Source organism: Crinia signifera, chromosome 4, assembly GCF_055691185.1.
Source record: "Crinia signifera chromosome 4, ASM5569118v1, whole genome shotgun sequence".
NCBI lineage: Eukaryota > Metazoa > Chordata > Amphibia > Anura > Myobatrachidae > Crinia > Crinia signifera.
In genome coordinates this window covers 321,375,978-321,398,821 of record NC_139220.1, presented here as the reverse complement: position 1 = coordinate 321,398,821, position 22,844 = coordinate 321,375,978, and the positions used below count along the sequence as shown (strand labels likewise).

Genomic DNA, 22,844 nt, shown 5'->3' with positions numbered 1-22,844 from the left:
CCAAATCCATTTTATCAGAGGTCAGTACCAGCACCAGCAGAACAGCTGTATATTACAGAAGTCAGTACTGGCAGCAGTAGAACAGCTGTATATTACAAAGCTCAGTACTGGCAGCAGTAGAACAGCTGTATATTACAGAGCTCAGTACCCGCATCAGCAGAACAGCTGTATATTACAGAGCTCAGTACCGGCACCAGCAGAACAGCTGTATATTAAAGAGCTCAGTACCGGCATCAGCAGAACAGCTTTAAATGATAAAACTCAGTTACCACATTACCCCCAGTAGCCCCAGAACGACTTTCTGTTGTTATACTGCAGCTCTAGTTCCGAAAAGAGAGACCGTCCCAGGGAGAAAGTGCTCTCAACTCCATTTGTCAGACCGCTCCTGTCTTTTTCAGGACTGATTTTAGAAAACACTTGTCACACTTGAAATAAAAGGTACTTATTTCCTAGCACGGCGCCCATCTCGTTGATTGTATGCCTTAAGTTTAAGGTACTTAAGGCATACAATCAACGAGATGTACAAGATTTTCTGTCAATCACCAGCTAATTTGCCGGTGAAAGAGAAAAGCGATGCGATCAATGCGATTTTACATAGGTGCCAATGTGAAATGGGCCAATATGGATTATTTTTCATTGAATATAGTTGTAAAGTATGCTTAATGCCCCCTGTCATTATTAACACCACGGTCCGCGTCGTCCGACCTTTTCATACCCCCACTATCCACGTCGGCGTGGAGTAGATCTTATATAGTGTGGCGAGCGCAGCGAGCCACCGAGCCCGAAGCATGGCGAGCGCAGCAAGCCCCGCGAGGGGACGCTGACTACTTCACATGTATTCCGAGTCCCCTTGCGGGGCTCTCTACGCTCGCCACGCTTTGGGCTCGGTGTCGCTCTGCGCTCGCCACACTATATAAAATCAACTCCACACCGACGTGGATAGTGGGGGTATGAAAAGGTCAGAGGACGCGTACCGCCACCCCTCGCGGGCTCCCTGCGCTTGCCACGCTTCGGGTTGACGTCAATACTGGGGTGGCGTTAACAATGCGGGGGCCATTTCACCCATGAGGGGGGGTTACCAATTAAAATTGGGCTTTTGGGGGCTTTTTACATTGAAATAAATGTAAAATTGGGTCTCAGGGACCATTTCACATTGATTCCAATGTAAAAATCTCGTCGATTGCGTCCATTGCATGATCGCATGCATCTTATGCCGCACAAACACATAAGATGCATGCAATGCTTGAGATATCAGCCCCACACATACAATGTAGATTGTGGGCGCCGTGCTAGGAAATAAGTACCAAATAAAAAGTGTATCCCTTAAATGCATATTGTGGTGAAAAATGTTCCTTTACTTATGAAAAACGCTGCATTCAGGCCCTAACAGCGACTCCAGTGATCAGTATTGTAACACTCTACCTGCATTCACAGCACTTTTAGTTTCTCTCCTGTGTGACTCCTCTGATGTCAGACATGAAGAGACTGCCAGGAAAAACATTTGCTGCATTCAGAACATTTATATGGTTTCTCTCCTGTGTGATTCCTCTGATGTAGGACAAGATGTGACTTCTGGGAAAAACATTTGCTGCATTCAGAACATGTATATGGCTTCTCTCCTGTGTGACTCCTCTGATGTAGGACAAGCTGTGACTTCTGGGAAAAACATTTGCTGCATTCAGAACATGTATATGGCTTCTCTCCTGTGTGACTCCTCTGATGTAGGACAAGATGTGACTTCTGGGAAAAACATTTGCTGCATTCAGAACATGTATATGGCTTCTCTCCTGTGTGACTCCTCTGATGTAGGACAAGATGTGACTTCTGGGAAAAACATTTGCTGCATTCAGAACATGTATATGGCTTCTCTCCTGTGTGACTCCTCTGATGTAGGACAAGATGTGACTTCTGGGAAAAACATTTGCTGCATTCAGAACATGTATATGGCTTCTCTCCTGTGTGACTCCTCTGATGTATAACAAGATGTGACTTATCAGAAAAACATTTGCTGCATTCAGAACATTTATATGGCTTCTCTCCTGTGTGACTCCTCTGATGTAGGACAAGATGTGACTTCTGGGAAAAACATTTGCTGCATTCAGAACATGTATATGGCTTCTCTCCTGTGTGACTCCTCTGATGTAGGACAAGCTGTGACTTCTGGGAAAAACATTTGCTGCATTCAGAACATTTATATGGCTTCTCTCCTGTGTGACTCCTCTGATGTATAACAAGCTGTGACTTATCAGAAAAACATTTGCTACATTCAGAACATTTATATGGCTTCTCTCCTGTGTGACTCATTTGATGCCGGACAAGGGGGGTTATTCTAGTCCATTCTTTCTGACAAAATCCTTAGATTGACAAAACCATGTGCACTGCGGGTGGGGCAGATGTAACTTGTGCAGAGATAATTAGATTTGGGTGGGGTTTTTCTTCAAAGTGAGATCTATATTGAAGTGTAAAATCATGCAGTCAGTATTTTCCCTGCACAGAAACAAAAGAACTCACCCAAATCTAATTCTCTCTGCACATGTTACATCTGCCCCCCTGCAGTGCACATATTTTTGTCCATCTAAGAAGGATTTTGTCAGAAAGAATGAACTAGAATAAACCCCAAGATGTTTCTTATGGGCAAAACATTTGCTGCATTCAGAACATTTATATGGTTTCTCTCCTGTGTGACTCCTCTGATGTTGGACAAGCTCTGACTTCTGGGAAAAACATTTGCTGCATTCAGAACATTTATATGGCTTCTCTCCTGTGTGACTCCTCTGATGTCGGACAAGATGTGACTTCCGGGAAAAACATTTGCTGCATTCAGTACATTTATATGGCTTCTCTCCTGTGTGACTCCTCTGATGTATAACAAGCTCTGACTTGCAGGAAAAACATTTGCTGCATTCAGAACATTTATATGGTTTCTCTCCTGTGTGACTCCTCTGATGTTGGAAAAGATGTGACTCCTGGGAAAAACATTTGCTGCATTCAGAACATTTATATGGCTTCTCTCCTGTGTGACTCCTCTGATGTCTGAGAAGCTGTGATTTATATGTAAAGCCTTTGTCACACTCAGAGCACACATGTGGTTTCTCTCCTGTCTGACTCATCATGTATGAGGAGAGAAACAAATTAGTTGCTGAAGGTTTCTTCTATCCAGAAAATAAAATTGCTTTTGTTCCTCCTCCTGAGGGGTAAGGAGATGATGTATTTAGTTGGCTTGATCGGAGAACAATGTCCCTTTCTATGTTGTCCCTATTTCTGCTCTTTATAGGTCCTGTAAAAAAGTTAATATATAAAAGCATAATGGTTACCAGGATAAAACTACTATTATTGTATAAGATGTATATTTATACAGAATATCAAATATAACCTTCACTAATCACTGATTTGATATTTGTGTATAGAAGTGTCCACATACATGATGCCATAGCGGGACTTTAAGAGCCGAGCATCTTTTTATAAAAATGATTTGCAAAGTTAATAGGATGCACACACAAGCATCTTCTCCTGATTAAAATATGTGGCATGCCTGCATTGTGTCTGCATAACAAATGCTACATTACTATTTTCCAGTAACACACTGTAGCGTAGCATCTCATATGCAGATACAGTAGCGGTCGCACATAGAATATTTATTTATTTACAGTTTCTTACATAGTGCAGCAGATTCCGCTGCACTTTACAAATGTTGACAACACTGAAAGAACAAACTGGGTAACAACAGAGAGACTTGGAGGTAGGAGAGCCCTGCTGCAAGCTTAAAATCTATAGGGACATAGGAGGGAAACACAAGGACAGGCACCAGTAATAGCATAGCAGTCCCACCAATTTACAAGTCCAGAAGGAAAGCTATATAATACATAAGTGCCTCTGAGGGTTAAGTGGTTGATACATAAATTTAATATGCTTGCCTGACGAGGTGAGTTTTCAGGGAACGCTTCAAAATTTGGAGGCAAGTAGAGAGTCATAGGGGGGTATTCAATCGCCGTCATTCAATGCTGTCTTCCCCGACAGCATTGAACAGGGTTTCCTGGCAGAACGAGCCCGACAGCTCTAGCTGTCGGGCTCGTTCTGCCGAGAACAGCCGGGAAGTGACGAGCTGCCGGCTGCATCTCGTCACTTCCCGGCCGCAACTCGCGGCCACGCTCCCTTCTCGTCTCGACATTGAATTCCTCCTGCATGTTCTCGGTCGAGCTGACCGAGAACGGGACTGGGTCACGGCAGGCGAGCAAGCTCGTCTGCCGTGACCCGAAGATTGAATACCCCCCTTATTGTGTGTGGAAGGGCATTCCATAGGATGGGGGCAGCCCGATGAAAGTCCTGTAATAGTGAATGGGAGCTGGTGATCCATGCAGAAGAGAGATGCACATCTTGTGCAGAGCGGAGTGGTCGAGATGGGAGATATTTTGTGATAAGTGAAGAGATATAAGCTGGTGCAGTATGGTTAATAGCTTTATATGTGAGTAGAAGTATTTTATATTGAATACAGTAAAATACAGGCAACCAATGGGAGGGACTGGCAGAGCGGAACAGCAGACGATGAACATCTTGCTAGGAAGATCAGCCTCGCAGCAGTGTTTAACATAGATTGCAGTGGTGAGAATCTGTTCTTGGGAAGACCAAGGGAATATAGGATTACCATATATTGTAATTAGCAGAAGCCGCTTGTGTGTCCTATTTGCATCCCTCTGTGTATAATACACATTTAATAGAAATAGTCACATGAAGACACTTAGTGCTACAGAGACATAGTGCACTCCATGTTATGTGTAACCTGACTTGTGGTGAATGGGGGATAGATGTATGTGGACACATCTCTGTGTTCCCAAATTGCTGGGACTCTATTTGCAGTCACACGTGCAGCACAGAGACCTCTACCCAACTACAGTATACATGGTTTATTAATGTGTCTAGTATAATTGTTGTATAATCTTTATCCTCTGACCTGAGGTGTGCAGAACATACAATACAGACCATACACGGGTAACACATGCTAGTGATCCTGTCCCCTCTATGGTCAGCTGATGCAGCAGGATGTCACCATGCTCTCAGGGCACACCACAGGAATGGGGACAAAGTGATCATCTCAGTCACCCAGCTCAGTGTGATGTGTGCAAAGGGATCAGGGATCACACATTTCTTTTTTTTTTTTTTTTTCAATTTTAATTGCAATATAAAATAGCATATACAATACATTTACCACATAACAAAACAAGGGAAAAAAAAACTCATACAGCTATGCAGAGTTACACTTGGTCATGCAGGATTACACAGGGATCATATATACATATATTCACACTATCAATCTTTTATTAATCTTTCCCCCTGCTATCTGATACATCACTGCATGTGACAAACAGAAAAAAAAAAAACTAGACTAGACAAAACAGTACCTGCCCCTTGTTGCCCTCCCCTGTCCCTTTTCATCTCCACTTAACCCTTTAGTATGTCCTTCAGCCGTGTTTACTTTTACTATTCCGTCATAATAGCCTGCTCTTTCGGCTCCTTTGGTTTATGCTGATATTGAGTATACCTTCTTGACCTCGTTTCTTAAGTAGGCTGGATATTACTTGTTCTCTAGTATTTTAGCTTGTGCCTAGTTTAACCACTTCATCCTTGTTTACTTATATTTTTTTAAAAAGGTACCATGATAATTATTTATTTTACCTTATCTTCGTGTTTATGTGCTTCGTGTATAATTTATCCACTTACTCCAGATTTTACTAAACTTACTTAATGTGTTTTGACGTATATGTACATATTTTTCATGTGTCACTGTGTAGTCTAAAAGTGCTTTCCAGACTTCAAACTCAGGGCCTGTATCAGCAAGCCAGGTCCTGACTATCATTACCTTAGCCAAGGCACATACATTGATGATAAAAGCCCTTTCCTCCCTGCTCAGACTTCTCTCACTCATTATATTCAACAGGCAACATTTTGATGTCATACATTCCCTCTTAAACCCCATATCCACAAGACATTGTATAACTTTCTCCCAGAACTCCTGTATTACTGGGCACGCCCAAACCAGATGATAATAGGAGCCCACTTCACCCTGGCACTTTGGACAGTTGTCAGATGTCCTACCCCCATCTTCTGCAGTCTAGTTGTTGTTAAGTAGGACCTGTGCAGCATCTAGAGCTGTACTTGCTGTACTCTAATTAAGTTTGTAGCATTTGCTACTGAGGCCATCGCACTGGACCACTTGCTTTCTTTTATCAGCCCCACATCCCTCTCCCATTTCTCTCTTAGCTCCCCCAGATTACCCCCTTCTGCTTGCAGTAATTGATTATATAAAATGGAGGTTAGTTTATTTTTCCTTGCGGATTTAAGTATCTTCTTAATTGGGGATACCCCGAAACTGGGAGGTTTATTCTTAAAATATTCATCTAAAGCACTCCTCAGTTGGAGATATCTAAAAAAATGTGATGTGGGTACAGAAAACTCCTCCTGTATCTGTTTGAATGATTTCAGACTATCCCCAATAAAGATCTGATTTAGGGCGGTTACCCCATATTGCTCCCATACTTTCGCAATTTGGTGATATTTTACCTCCTTTATTACATGAATGTCATTTAATGGATGTTCAACATCCAGATTAACACATTTTGTCACCCTATTTATTGGTTTCTCTCCAAATTTTTACTGCTTGAACCACTACCGGGGTATCTCCCCTGCAGACATATCCCCTCAGTAGTTTCTGCAGTGGTGTAACCCCCCTCTCATTCTGTGCTATAAGGCCCGCTATCCTTCCGTTCTTATAACTGGGTCCTATCCATTCTATCAGGAGTGACAGCTGACTCGCCATGTAATATAATATAGCTTAAGGTTGGGCAGTGCTAGTCCTCCCCTCATCCCTTTTTCTCATCAGAGTCTGCAGTCTGATTTTGGGGCGGGCATTATTCCATATAAAGGTCGAGAACATGCTGTTTATTTAATATAAAATACATCCGGCACCGATTGTGGGGCCTGTTGTAATGTATATAAAAACTTGGGAAGCACTATCATTTTTAACATGTTTACTCTGCCTGTACAGGTCAGTGGTAGTTTCCTCCAGATCTTAATTTTCTGGGTTAGGTATACCATTAGAGGTTCCAGGTTTAATCTTCTGTATTCCTCGGGGTCCCGAGAGATCCAAATCCCCAGATACTTAAAGGTTTGCACCCATTTAAGGGGTGTATCCACCAAAGGGGTTCCCGAGTCCCGCGTTCTTACTGAGAGTATGCTTGACTTACTCCAGTTTACTCTAAACCCGGCATATGCCCCAAATTTCGGAATTTCCTCCATTACTTTCCTTGCGGCCTTGCAGCCATTGGATAAAAATATGAGTAGGTCGTCTGCATATAATGCCACCACGTCCTCTATCTCCCCCATTTTAAATCCTTCTATGTCTGGATGTCTACGCAGAATGCATGCTAACGGCTCTATCGCCAAGGCAAACAGGGCCGGTGACAGCGGGCACTCCTGTCTCGTACCTCTATAGAGGGGAAATGGTTTAGACATATGCCCATAATAATGGCCATTCTAGCCTTCGGAGCCGCATAAAGCATCTGCACCCATTTAATAAAACCTGGGCCAATTCCCATTACCTTCATCACCTCCCATAGGTAATGCCACTCTACCGCATCAAACACCTTAACCGCATCGAGCGACATCACCACTGGGAGGGGATGCTCAGCATGCCGGGCCTGCAAATGCATGTGGAGCTTCCTTAGATTCGTTGCCGTTGATTTCCCCGGCATAAAACCCGTTTGATCCTCATGCACTATTTTACCAATATGTTTGTTCAATCTAGCTGCCAGGACCTTAGCGATAATTTTTGCTTCTGTGACATTTAAAGAGATTGGTCTATACGAATCTAACAGACGCGGATCTTTTTCTGCCTTTAATAATACAATTATCTTGGCTTCTGACATGGAGTCAGGAAAGATATTATCTTGATGACTTGTATTAAATGTCTCCAACAAAATGGGAGCTAAAAATTCTGCATATCGCTTATAGATCTCGGCTGGGATACCGTCAATCCCAGGAGTCTTACCACCTGGGAGGGCACTGATTGCCTCCATTATTTCCTGCAGATTAAGGGGTTCCTCAAGTTCTAACATGGCCTCCAGTGATAGAGTTGGTATTTCAATATTCTTCAAAAACTCCCTTATATCTTCCTGACTATGGCCCTTATTCTGATCGGTGCGGCCAGATCCGAATATGCGGCCACGACCGTGCGTGCGAAACCCCGCCTTCCATACGGATCACCAACTCCGTCCGTATGCGGTAAGAAGCTGGCCGAACGGACCGCACGTGTATTTTTCACGGAATACGCCTCCTCCATCTCAGGGAACCTCCCCCATCATTCGATGGTCGCAGACCATCGAATGCAGGACCGAGTGGTCCACCAGCTCCCGCAACCTAAGACCACACGGACATTTTTCCATGCAAAAGCAGGGATCTGGGCGGGCAGCTGACATCCGGCGATGTCATATGTCCGCCTCCTACACGTGCGTCACGACCGCATTACCATACGTACGCCCATCGTTTTCATGGGAACGCCCATGAAACGCGGGGTGTAAACATATGGTAATGAGCCCAAACTGCCCTTCACGCCCCTCTCCACCCCCTGTTCGTAGTGTACACATTTCATGCGGAATGTTGCCGTGCGTCCGGCTCGCACATGCGCAGAGACGCCTCTGCACATGCGCAGACACAAAACATTGGCGGCACGAACGCACGCGGATATTACCGCACCAACCAGAATAAGGGCCTATATTGTGCCCTAGATTTATAGATTCCTTCAAAGTACTTACTAAACGTGTTCACGATTTCAGTGTTCTCCGTTACCTCTCTCCCTGTTGTATCCATAATTTTTATGATGGTACTCGGGGGTCTATCTGCCTGAGCTAAATTAGCAAGGAATTTACCTGCTCTATCAGCCGTCGCGTATCGAACCTGAGAATTATAGCACATCAACCTGGCATTCTCTTCTTTTATACAATCAAGCCACTTCGCCTGTGCTTCCTTCCATTCCCTTTCCGACTCCTCATCGCTGTTTTCTATATATTGTCTTTCCTGCTCTTCACATCCCCTTTCTAATTTCGCTATTTTAGGCCGGCTTATTCTTTTAACTTCGCTAATACCTTTTTTTAGCCCCCCTCTCATAAATGCTTTGAAGCTATCCCACACCACCCCTGCTGGTGCGATACCTCTATTTACTTCCCAGTATTCTAACCATTGCTCCTGTTGTTCATCCTCCCTCAGTTTGCCTAACCACCTTGCATCAAATTTCCAAAAGGAGTTATCCCTACCCTTGCGGTCAGCCAACTCCAAAAGCAATGGAGAATGGTCTGATATACCTCTGGTTTTATATTGTATATCCACTACATCAGGCAGCAGTTTACCAGAGATTAACATCAGATCAATTCTCAAAAATGATTGAAAAGAAGATGAAAAACAGGAGAACTGCACTGCATCTGGGTTTTTTCCCGCCACGGATCCACCCAGCCCAGATTTCTCACAAACTCGTCAAAACCTCTATTGTTCCTGCCAGTCCCTGTTGGCGATCTACTCCACCTATCGCGTTTAATATCTAGTATGTTATTAAAGTCGCCAGTACAGACTACCGGGAGATCTGGCGCAGTTGCCATGAATTCCACAGCCTTTTTTAACACTTCATATGTAAAAGGTGGCGTAGACTTCTCACAGACGCTGGACACACCATCAGCGGGGCCTATTTAGGACCCTATTTAATCATTTGTTAACAACATATGATTACCGAATAACACCACTTATCGGCCACCGTATCGATAGTAATTCACGGCAATTTGCCTTTATGTCGATAAAAATACATTGTTAATTCTGAGTGGCCCACCCCTGTTTTGTTTTTCCATTCTTGTTTTTTCATTAAAAAATTTAAAAAAATGTAAAAAATTATTTTCACGCATTCAATTCTCTATGGCAAATCATGCACTATATGTAAACATAGAGCTAGCATTATTTTAAAAAATAATTGGAAATAAAAGTTAAGTTTTACTTCACTCAATTAACACCATCATCATCTACTCAAAAGTGTGCCTTCAAAAAGGAATCCTTTCTGCGAACGGTGGCCCTCTACTTGTGGACCACTGTTTCCCTGTGTTTAAATATACTAGTACTTGATTCCTGGGGGCACCTCCAACACTTATTACTGTCTATATTGTGAAGACTCAATAGTATTTAAGTTGGTTCTATTATTACACTGTACTAAATTCTTTGTCCTGTGCGGGGTACTATTTCTATTTGGTAGCAGCAGGATGTCACCAAGCTCTCCGGGTACACCATAGGAATGGGGACAAAGTGATCATATCAGTCACTCAGCTCAGTGTGATGTGTGCAGAGGAATCAGGGATCACACATTTCTATGTTAGAGATCTGGGGAGGTTTGGTGCTTGGGAATCAGATATAAAAAAAGTTAAAAAAATATAATTTGTATTATTAAGTATACTTTTAGAGTATGTGATTGCATCAGTCAAAGTGTATGAGGGCTGTATATGAAACTGTGCCAATATCAGTGTAATATGTAAGATACTATGATGGAGCTGTCAACTAGATACCCCTTTATATACACTAACCTGATGGACAGAGTAATATGTAAGATACTATGATGGAGCTGTCAACTAGATACCCCTTTATATACACTAACCTGATGCACAGAGTAATATGTAATATACTATGATGGAGCTGTCACCTAGATACCCCTTTATATATACTAACCTGCTGCACAGAGTAATATGTAAGATACTGTGATGAAGCGGTCACCTAGATACCCCTTTATATATACTAACCTGCTGCACAGAGTAATATGTAAGATACTATGATGGAGCTGTCACATAGATACCCCTTTATATATACTAACCTGCTGCACAGAGTAATATGTAAGATACTATGATGTAGCTGTCACCTAGATACCCCTTTATGTACACTAACCTACTGCAAAGAGTAATATGTAAGATACTATGATGGAGCTGTCAACTAGATACCCCTTTATATACACTAACCTGCTGCACAGAGTAATATGTAAGATACTATGATAGATGTCATCTAGATACCCATTTATATACACTAACCTGATGCACAGAGTAATATGTAAGATACTATGGGCGGTATTCAATGAGGCAGATTCGCCAAGTTTTATGGCGAATCTGTGTTTTTTTTCGTGTGTGTCGGCGATTTTTGGAGCTGAAAAAGCGAATCACCCTATTCAACGACCTCTATTCGCCGATGACGACCGGCGAATGAAGCACCATTCGCCATATGTTATTCGCTGCAAATCGCCGGTTTTTGTCAATAGGAATTTTCATAGGGATTCGCCGGGATTCGCCATGATTCGCCAAAAGTGTATTCAATGAGAAGTTGGCGATTCTTATTTCTTGTTTCATATCGCCGTTCCTCACCGAGTGTCCCTCGTCATCTTTTTATGGTGAACTTTTATATGAACCTCTGAAATAATTGGTTTTAAGTGTTCAATTTAACTCTGCAAGTGTAATCTAATATTATTTGCTGCCCTTGTGTGATTTTATGGTTGTAGAAGTGCTATATAAATATATATTTAATTTTTTCTGGTATTTTTTTTTCTCCCACAATGCACTGTTATTACCCATGATTCACCTCAATTACCCATGATTCTCCTCCCCACCTCACTCCTTCGTTTGGCCTTTGAGGAGATTACACAGCTTTTGCAGTCTGCTGTATTGGAATCGTTTTTGTAGGGTAATTTGCGTTTTTTTGCATTTCACTGCAATTTCTTTAACACTGACTACAGTAATGGAGCTGTTCAGGGATACTATTGTTGTTTTCATGCTGAATGCCAGTGTGGAGGAGGAGGCAGATATGATGGAACATGACACTAGTATTCCGGCGATAGCTCCTTTAGGCGAGTCGGTGCGGGTTTTAGTCCCACGTCCACGCCACTTTCGTACTAGGCGTGAACTGGGTGATCTCACTGAGGCGGAGGTGATTTCTAATTATCGCCTTTCGTCTGTGGCAATCCATATGCTGTACGATCTCATGGAGCCAGACCTGGTCGCACGGAAACGGGGCAATCACGCACTCACCGGTTTCCAGAAACTGTTGGGTGCGTTGCATTTTTTTGCCTAATGCACATTCCAGCCCACTTTAAGCCAAACATGCGGTTATTCACAGCCAACCCTCTCCCACTGTATAGCACAGGTCATAAAGGCATTCCGCAAATTAACGACCCAGTTTATTAAATTTCCTGATCAAGACAGCGAATGGAATGAGATCAAATTAGTTTTTTTTCTCAAAATGGAAGTTCCCCAGTGTCTTGGGCGCGATTGACTGCACCCATGTGGCGTTCAAACCACCGCGTGCATCAGAGGAATGTTTTCAGAACCGAAAACACTTCCACTCGATGAACGTTCAGGTGGTTTGCGACCACCAAATGAAGATTACCAACCTCCTTGTGGGTTTTCCTGGGTCGGCCCACGACTCGTTCATTTTAAGCCAGTCCGCCCTGTATGCCGATTTCGAGCACGGCCGAATGCCGGACGGCTGGCTGTTAGGTAAGTAGTTTTTTTTTTGGGGGGGGGGGGGGGGGGTTTGATTTGTCTTCAAATCCAAACATTGTTTATAATGTAAAAAAAAATTTTTGGGTTTCCATAGGTGATGCGGGTTACCCCAATAAGGACTGGCTCCTGACCCCATTATCTGATCCTGTGGGCGAAGCTGCTGAAAGGTACCAAAAGGCTCACACGACAGCGAGGGCTGTAATTGAGCGAACCTTCGGTGTCCTTAAAAGCCGGTTCAGATGTTTAGACATGACCGGTGTAGCCCTTTTATACTCACCGGCAAAGGTTTGCGGCATAATGAATGCATGTTGTATTCTACACAACATTTGCATTGCAAACCGTTTGCCGGTGACCGTGGATGCTGCGGTTTTCCGGCATGGGGACCTTTCAACAGCTTTGCTCGCGGGCATGAATGAACGAGATGATGCGAGAGCTCGACTCATCCGGTCGTATTTTGCCCAATGTGAGTATTTGTAGTCCAAAGTGTGTTGCTTGTTTGATTAGTTGTATGATATTTAACGCTTTTCATTAATTTATGTTTTCCAGAGTTCCGTTTGGGCGTGTTAGTTTGTTGGCCTGTTACCGTTTTTTCTTCGTTTTTTTATGGTTGTTTTCCAGTGTTGTGGATGTTTGCCGGTGTTGGTGCGTGGCTCCTATCCCAGGGCTACTGTGCAGTTACCCGGTGAGTATCGCTCCTCCCGGGGAAAGGTGGGGAGGGTTTGGGCCCTGTTAGGTGTCACTAACCCCTTCTTTCTTCTGCGCAGCCTATTCCTGCTTAATATTTTCTGCAGGACCCTAACATCTGCTGGATCCTGTGTGCAGCGGATGAACCCCTGAAGTGTGATGGCTGCTGGCAGGTGTGGGTGCGTGGCTCCTTTCCCAGGGCTACTGTGCAGTTACCCGGTGAGTATCGTTCCTCCCGGGGAAAGGTGGGGAGGGTTTGGGCCCTGTTAGGTGTCACTAACCCCTTCTTTCTTCTGCGCAGCCTATTCCTGCTTAATATTTTCTGCAGGACCCTAACATCTGCTGGATCCGGTGTGCAGCGGATGAACCCCTGAAGTGTGATGGCTGCTGGCAGGTGTGGGTGCGTGGCTCCTTTCCCAGGGCTACTGTGCAGTTACCCGGTGAGTATCGTTCCTCCCGGGGAAAGGTGGGGAGGGTTTGGGCCCTGTTAGGTGTCACTAACCCCTTCTTTCTTCTGCGCAGTTTCTATTGCTGGTCTCTGGCCGGGGAAGTCTGCTGCGGGTGAACCCCTAAAGTGTACAAGACCTGCTGGACCAAAGGGTGTGCCTGTCATGTGCGAACGCATCCATTGAAGCCAAATCTGGGGTGAGTATGGCTCTACCTGGGTGATGGGTGGGGGACAGGTGGTGGGAGGCTATAGGATACAGTCACCAAACATTAACCCCTTCTTTCTTCTTTGCAGTTTCTTTTGTTGGTCTCTGGCCGGGGAAGTCTGCTGCGACTGGTCTGCTGCGGGTGAACCCCTAAAGTGTACAAGACCTGCTGGACCAAAGGGTGTGCCTGTCATGTGCGAACACATTCATTGAAGCCAAATCTGGGGTGAGTATGGCTCCACTTGTCTATCCTGTAAAAGTATGATGCCTGGTGTGGGGGTTAAGTAATGGTGATTGTCATCAATAAATTATCCATGTTCATTTACCTCTCATCCATGAAACCAGTGCATGTCAAATGTAATATGGCTAGGTTGAGTATCTGTCGGATTTTGGGAGAGTTTTCACATTTGAAAATAGCGATCACTTAAACTGCAAAAACAAGTTGATTTGACCATATAATTGATTGCTTATTCTTAGCTATGGGAACACTCTCCCAAAATCACTCGCTTTCTGAAACTATCACCCTATTATAATTGGCCCAGCAATTGTCTTTTTTGCTCAATCGACACTGTCATGAGACGGCGGTGATTGCTCCAAATATTTCACTGACACACCTTCAGAAATCTTTTTTGGTGTATTTTGCAACAAAGACAAATTTTAGAAAAAGCTTAGAAGCAGGAGTGTCAGTGTAATATTAACCACGAAAGCAGTGACTGTAAACCAGCACCAATCTGGAAACTCCTAGCTTGACTGCATTTAGAAAAAAAAAAATACAAATACTTATTAATTCTCTAACACTGAACCTTTATCATTTTTTTCAGGCGTTTCAAAAGAAAAGATTCACAACTGAAAAATGGACTTACACTCAACTTAAACCTCAACTTAAACCTTTTTAATAATATTAATAAGGAATAAACCAGTCCATTTATTTGATAAACTTTATTTAAATTTATTGCACATGTTAAATTCCAAAATAAATTAATACCATTGTAAAGATTATCCCGGTGTCAATTATTCATCTTTACTGTCGGTATGACCTGCAAAAAAGGAGAGCAAAAATTTATTATTGGTCTAAAAAACCTGCTTGGGACAAGATGTCACTTGCAAGTTGTGGGCACCGGTGCAGAGTAACCGTTGTGGTAACGCACAAGCCAGCCACACTTCAAATACGTCTGGCCTGTGCGTTAGCACAAGGGCCATGATTTGGGGACAAGATGTCACTTGCAAGTTGTGGGCACCGGTGCAGAGTAACCGTTGCGGTAACGCACAAACAAGCCACACTTCAAATGCGTCTGGCCTGTGCGTTAGCACAAGGGCCATGATTTGGGGACAAGATGTCACTTGCAAGTTGTGGGCACCGGTGCAGAGTAACCGTTGCGGTAACGCACAAGCCAGCCACACTTCAAATGCGTCTGGCCTGTGCGTTAGCACAAGGGCCATGATTTTGGGAACAAGAAAGCAATTAGATTTTAGAGGGTGTGCTTGTATATTACTCACCAATAGGCATGTAGATTTGGCATTCTCCCGGTTTGTTATTTCAGGCTGTGACAATCAATTTCCAATGCACCACCACTGAAAAATACAAAAAATAAAAAAATATGTATGCACTGGGTTTAATTTTGATAAATGTGAGGAAATGGTTTAAAGATTGCATTGCAAGGGTAAAAATGTGGGATCAGATTGCTCTTTTTATGGCCCATTATTACATCCACCAAATGTAAGGAGCTTTCATCATTTCCCAACAATTCGCAATGCATGCACGCACATGCATTGCATAACTGTTACGCCCAACTCCTTGGTGAACACAGCTGTAAAATTAATTTGCAAGGGTTAAATAAACATAACAAAAGACAAACTGAAAGTAGGAGCAAAGAAAGGTTTGTATATTAACATAAAAACAAACAACATTTAAAATAAATGGAAATATACGACCGTGTTCACTGTTTAGGGTCCTCCTCCGCCGGTCCCGGCCTTTGGGCGGTTGAAGCTCGTGCAGGAGATGTGCGATGTGGTGGCGTCCTTGGTCTTTGGCTGGAGTGTGGAGGAGGTGGATACATTCCAGCGTACCCTTGGTATGCCTGAGAAGATCCGGGCCACGATGTTTGGAGATGCGCAGGCTCCTGATGTCGACTTGTTGAAGATGCTGGAATCCACGATGAAGGGGTGGCTCTTGCTGGTTGTCCCACGTAGTCCGGATTGTATTTGCGCTGCAGGGAACTGGCGATCATCATGCAGCTTGCCGAAATTTGCGTCTGGCAGGTGGAGATTTGCCTCCTGTTGACACGCCGCATTCTCAACCAACTTGTAGATCCCGGTCATCATCACCTGGTTATCCTCTCGACGACGGCGTTCTGATTCCACCCAGTCTTCATGGCGTCTTCGCTCTATTTCGGCCCAATCCTCCTGGCGTCTTCGCTCGATGTCGGACATCGTTGTGGCCAGTGTTTCCAGATGCTTCTCCATGGCTGTCATTCTCTGCTCCATCATGATCCGGTACTGGTTCTGATGGTCTTCGATTTCAGATGCCAATTGCCGGACTCTATGGACGCGCGTTGGAGCCTGTTCTCTCTGGATTTCTTCCACGAGCTGCATTCCGGCTATAAAAAAAAAAAAAAAGGACTAATAAATTGATCAATTCCAAAAAATGTAATAAAAAAAAAAAAAACAGGAAAAAAAACCCGAGGATACAAACAAATGGCAAAAGCTTACAATCCATCAGTGGTGTTCTGGTGGAATCCACCTCCTCCTCTTCAGACGCTTCCTCAATGTCCTGGATGGAATGATGATAACTGGGAAGCTGATGGGGCAATCCTCCACTTGCTGTAGATCCTTCTTCGCCCAGTGGGGTTTGCAAACTGCTGTCTTCTAATCCTGGATAGGTGTCTTCTGTTTGAATGGAAGATTCAAACTGACTTACAGAGTACAGATACAGGGTGATGGTCTCATCCTGTGTGGAGGTTTCTTCAGCCGGTTGGCTTAAATGGGTGTCTTCTGTCCGTTCTTCAGCAAGGACAACTGTTGTAATGAGAATACACATTTTAGAAAGTTGCAAAATAATTTTATAGAAAGCAAAGTAGTACATTTAATTACCCTGCTGTGGGGGCGTGGCTTGGCAGCCATACTAGACAGTGGCGTTACAACGGAGCTCCGGAGGACGCTGATAACGACCAACTGCTTACCCGACCGCAAGACACCTCCGGACACTCCTGCCGCTGTCGGAACACCTCCTGACCCGCCCGAGCTAGTTGCAGAGCCGGGGAGGGAATATTTCCCCTCCTGCAGGCTGCGACGCTCGAGGCCTGCCAGCAGCGCCCGCCATCTTGGAAGGCGCGGCCCAGACGGAGAACACAGAGACAGATCCCCGTGCACCAGCGAACGCTTGAACATCCAAACAGCGCACACCGGATACTTCCACCGCCAACTGGATCCCCAACAGTGCCAGACAGACACAGCAAAGGTACCGCACAATACCCCCATTACAGCGCAACGGGGCAGGGCCACGAGCGCGACGCTAGCTCACCCTGAATTAGTAAATATTCCCACTCCCTGCTGCATAGTGAGACTAACTAAGTGCTGTACCATAAACTGTCACAAAAAAGGGGGTCCATACCTCCCTCACCCACAGGCACAACCCCCTTTATAACCATAGTCCTAAGCAACACTCTGCAATAATCTAACAGGCAGCAAGTGTAAACCCGAACATTATTTATTTATTTATTTATTAACAGTTTCTTATATAGCGCAGCATATTCCGTTGCGCTTTACAATAGCAGACAGTGAAACAACAAAACAGGGTATTTACAGACAGTCAAAATGTAGGAGGGCCCTGCTCGCAAGCTTACAATCTATAGGGAAATAGGCATTGATACATAAGTATAGATACTGTATTCTTTATTGCATCTATTCCACCAGAACGCAAGGTTCTATGACTGGTTCTGGAATTTGATAAGCTTGCCTGAAGAGATGAGTCTTCAGGGAACGCTTATAGGTTTGGAGACTGGAGGAGAGTCTTATTGTGCTTGGGAGGGCATTCCACAGAGTGGGTGCAGCCCGAAGAAAGTCCTGCAGTCGGGAATGGGAGCGGGTAATGAGTGTGGATGAGAGACGCAGATCTTGGGAGGAGCGTAGAGGTCGTGTTGGATGATATTTTGAGATAAGAGAGGATATGTATGTTGGTGTAGTTTGGTTTATGGCTTTGTGTGTAAGTAAAAGAATTTTGTATTGAATACGGTAGAATACAGGTAACCAATGAAGTGACTGACAGAGTAGCTTTGCAGACGATGAACGTCTGGCTAGGAAGATTAGCCTTGCAGCTGCATTCATAATGGACTGTTGTGGTGAGAGTCTGTATTGGGGAAGGCCAATAAGGAGACTATTGCAATAATCAATGCGTGAGATGATGAGAGCATGGATTAGAGTTTTTGCAGTGTCTTGTGTAAGGTAAGGGCGAATTTTAAATATGTTTTTTAGGTGCATGTGGCATGATTTTGAGACAGATTGAATGTGGGGTACTGTCACGATCCGAGCTGTCAGACAGACTTTCTTACCGGCTAAGTGCCTTCGCAGGTTCAGCTTGCGGTCCAGACGTCACCTCTGCCGGCGTCCTGTCTGCCGTGCGCCATCATCACTGCCATCCTCCAGTCTGCTCAGCGCTGCTGAGTCCGCGGCTGCGCGGTGCACCGCTCTCCTTGTCCCCAGTGACAGTATCCAATGCACGCCAATCCACCTGTCCGCCGCCATTGCTCCCAGTATCCAGCATGGTGTGCGCAAACATACTTTCCCGCCATAGCCTGACATGGGGGCTGCCATGTTTTCCCAGTCACATGTCATTCCCATCCAATCCTGTGTGATCTGATCTCCCAGTCATACCTGCCCGGCCAATCCTGGCCACCCAGTGGGTATAAGTATGCTGGGAGCTCTCAGATCAATGCTAGTGCTTCAGTTGTCTCCTGTATATGGTCAGCTGTCCTTGTCTCCGTGCAAGTGTACTTCTCCGCTGGTGTTGTCTCCCATTCTGCAGAGCGTTCCAGGTTATTCCATCTCCTGTCGACATCCAGGTTATTCCATCACCTGTGAGCCTGCCTCGTCAGCCCAGCGGTCCAGCCTAGCTCCAGGACTCTGGTCCTCCGATGCTCCTGCATCATCCATCTCCGATGTTCCACCATCGATAGTCCGATACTCCGGACCCACAGTCAAGCTTCCGTCCGTCATTCCGGACCCACAGTCAAGCTCCTACCTTCCGTCCGTCATTCCGGACCCACAGTCTTCATCTCCGATATCCAACCGATGTTCCACCATCGATTCCACAATTCATCATCCCTGTAAAGTATTGCAATCTGCATGAACTGTTATTACTCCTGCATACTTTACTGTCTGTACCATTACAACCTTCTGCATAATAAACCTGGTTGTATTTTTACCTCTGACTACTCATTGGCTCTGGGTGCACTGTCGCGCAGTTCATGCGCAGGGGTCCTCTCCAACCTCCCCGGTTCAGGTACCGGTCCAGGTCCCCACCAGAGGTCTCAGTCTTGTCGACTGAGTCCCCTGGTGTGACAGTAAGCACTAGCCAAATGGATCCAGCCGCAAACCAAGCTTCTCCACCCAGCCCTGTACAGCAACTGGCTGTTCGCTTGGATCAGCAAGAGGCTGCGCAGAGCCAAGTGATTCATTGCCTGCAAGATCTGTCTTCCCGGCTGGATAAGTTACAGACCACTCTCAGTGGCCCTGAGCCTGTCAGAGAACTTCCAAGTCCCGTTCATCCTCCTGTAATGGCTGCTGCACCTCGCCTTCATCTGTCTGTCCCCACCAAGTATGATGGGAACCCCAAGACCTGTCGAGGCTTTCTCAATCAGTGTGAGATTCACTTCGAGCTGCAACCCAGCAACTTCCCTACTGAAAGGGTCAAGATCGCCTACATCATCTCCCTCCTGTGTGGAGCGGCACTAGAGTGGGCATCTCCCTTATGGGAAAGATCTGATGCCATCCTGTCCAACTACAAGGACTTCGTGTCAACATTTCGGCGTATCTTCGATGAGCCTGGGCGATCAGCATCTGCCTCCACTGAACTCCTCCGTCTCAGACAGGGATCCCGTTCCGTCGGGCAATATCTGGTCCAGTTCCAGATTCTGGCGTCTGAACTCTCCTGGTGTGATGGGGCCTTATACGCAGCTTTCTGGCATGGCCTATCCGATCGTATCAAGGATGAACTTGCTACAAGAGACTTACCCTCAGGTCTAAGTGACCTTATTTCATTGTGTGTTAAAGTAGACCTACGCTTCCGAGAAAGGGCTATAGAACGTCACAAGAGCGCTCCAGTTAAAGTGCCAACTCCTCCGCCTTCTTTACCCACTGCTCCTGCGGTCCATTCCAAAGAAGAACCAATGGAGATAAACCGCTTCCGTTTGTCTCCAGGAGAACGTCGACGTCGACGGTTGGCACAGCTCTGCCTGTATTGTGCCGATCCTGCACATCAAATTTCTGCATGCCCAAAGCGTCAGGAAAACTCCTCCTCCTAGCCCGTCAAGGAGAGGGTAGGCTAGGAGTAATTAAGTCCTCTCCATCAGCAACCGATTGTATCCTTCCAGTTTCCCTACAAGTTGGTCAGCATTTCAAGACTGTCTCCGCGCTTCTTGATTCCGGTGCCGCTGGCAACTTTGTTACTGCAGAACTGGTCCGCAAGTGGGGGTTGCCCACTGAAAGTCTTTCCAAGACTGTCTTCCTTACTGCTGTGGATGGCAGTAGGATTCCTGATGCGACAGTCTCCCGCAGAACTTTGCCACTTACAGTGAAAGTGGGAGTCCTGCACACTGAACTCTTGTCCTTCCTGGTTTTACCCCGAGCCACTCATGCTCTGGTTCTGGGTTTACCCTGGCTCCGTCTTCACAATCCTCGTCTTGATTGGAAGACATCCGAAATCCTTTCCTGGGATCCTTCCTGCTCTGGTACCTGTCTCCAAAAGGTACTTCCAGCTCGTCATTCTTCAGCCGATGCAGCAGACCTTCCGCCTCTTCCCTACCAAGAGTACTCAGATGTATTCAGTAAGTCTGGCGCTGATGTCCTACCTCCTCACAGACCGTGGGATTGCCCTATTGAACTCATCCCAGGCAAAGAACCACCCAGAGGTAGAACCTATCCTCTCTCTATTCCAGAGACTCAAGCCATGACCAGTTACATCAAGGAAAATCTGGCAAAGGGATTCATCCGTCCTTCGACTTCTCCTGCTGGCGCAGGATTCTTCTTCGTCAAAAAGAAGGATGGAGGCCTACGTCCCTGCATTGATTATCGCGGCCTCAATGACATTACAGTAAAGAACCGATATCCGTTGCCTCTCATCACCGAGCTGTTTGACCGTGTCAGCGGTGCAACCATCTTTACAAAACTCGATCTGAGAGGTGCATACAATCTCATCCGCATACGAGAGGGCGACGAGTGGAAGACGGCGTTTAATACCAGAGACGGCCACTATGAGTACCTCGTCATGCCCTTTGGGCTCAGCAATGCCCCAGCCGTGTTCCAGCACTATGTCAATGAGATCTTTCGGGACATTCTTTACAGTCATGTAGTGGTATATCTCGATGACATTTTAATCTACGCCAATAACATCACAGAACATCGTTATTGGGTCAAAGAGGTTCTGTCCCGGCTGCGAGCTAATCATCTCTACTGTAAACTGGAGAAGTGTGTCTTCGAGGTGAAGTCTATACCCTTCCTAGGGTACATTGTCTCCGGTTCCGGTCTTCAAATGGATCCAGGAAAACTGCAGGCCATCCAAGATTGGCCAATTCCCTCTTCGCTGAAAGGTATTCAACGTTTCCTGGGTTTTGCCAATTATTACAGAAAATTCATTCGTAACTTCTCTTCTATTGTGGCTCCCATCACTGCCTTGACAAAAAAGGGGTCTAATCCAGCGAAGTGGCCGGCAGAAGCCATCGAAGCCTTCCATCTGTTGAAACAGAGGTTCACTTCCGCTCCTGTCTTAAGACAACCTGATACCACCTTGCCCTTTATTCTCGAGGTTGATGCCTCCTCCGTGGGTGTTGGGGCAGTCCTCTCGCAGAAAGCGCCCGATGGTCGTCTTCATCCCTGTGGGTTCTACTCCCGTAAGTTCCTGCCTGCAGAGCGTAATTATGCCATCGGTGACCAAGAGCTTCTCGCCATCAAGTTGGCATTAGAAGAGTGGAGATATCTTCTAGAGGGCGCTGTTCATGAGATCACAATTATCACAGATCACAAGAATCTTCTGTATCTCAAGTCTGCTCAATGTTTAAATCCCCGTCAAGCCAGATGGACACTTTTCTTTTCCAGGTTCCGTTTCAAGCTGTCGTTCTGTCCAGGGACACAAAACCGAAAAGCTGATGCCCTTTCCCGCTCATGGGAGCAAGAAAGTGAGTCTAAGTCCACACATCAACACTTTATTATTGATCCAGTGGCATTCTCCGCAACGAGAGTTTCTAATCTCACGCCCCCTACAGGGAAAAGATATGTAAAGCCAGCTCTAAGAAAGAAGTTGCTCTGTTGGGCGCATTCTTCAAAATTCGCTGGCCATGCAGGCATTCAGAAAACTTACGAGTTTATCACCAGGTCCTACTGGTGGCCGTCCCTCAAACAGGATGTACAGGACTTTGTTTCCTCTTGTGCTAAATGTGCTCAGCACAAGACCAGTCGTCAGTCTCCTCCTGGGCAATTGATGCCACTGTCAGTGCCACATCGTCCTTGGACGCATATTTCTATGGACTTTGTAACTGATCTTCCAGAGTCTGACAAGTTCACCACCATCTGGGTGATTGTTGATCGGTTCACCAAGATGGCTCACTTCGTTCCCCTCACCGGTCTTCCGTCAGCTTCCAAGCTGTCCCAGCTCTTCATCAAAGAGATATTCAAGCTTCATGGACTGCCTCTCGAAATCATCTCCGATAGAGGAGTCCAATTCGTAGCCAAGTTCTGG

General features: G+C 45.4%; 2 protein-coding genes across 2 annotated transcripts in view; both read right to left on the bottom strand.

Moving 5' to 3' along the window:
- Positions 1–22,844, bottom strand: part of LOC146075945 (uncharacterized) — a 230,165-nt gene that overhangs the window by 149,393 nt on the left and 57,928 nt on the right. The gene's annotated exons all lie outside the window — the stretch shown is intronic.
- Positions 1,471–3,248, bottom strand: LOC146073386 (uncharacterized). The gene is made up of 2 exons (XM_083180565.1): positions 2,616–3,248; positions 1,471–2,319 (listed from the first exon to the last, which is right to left on the bottom strand). The coding sequence occupies exons 1-2, from the start codon at positions 3,111–3,113 to the stop codon at positions 1,471–1,473; spliced, it is 1,347 nt and encodes a 448-aa protein (XP_083036691.1). The 5' UTR covers positions 3,114–3,248.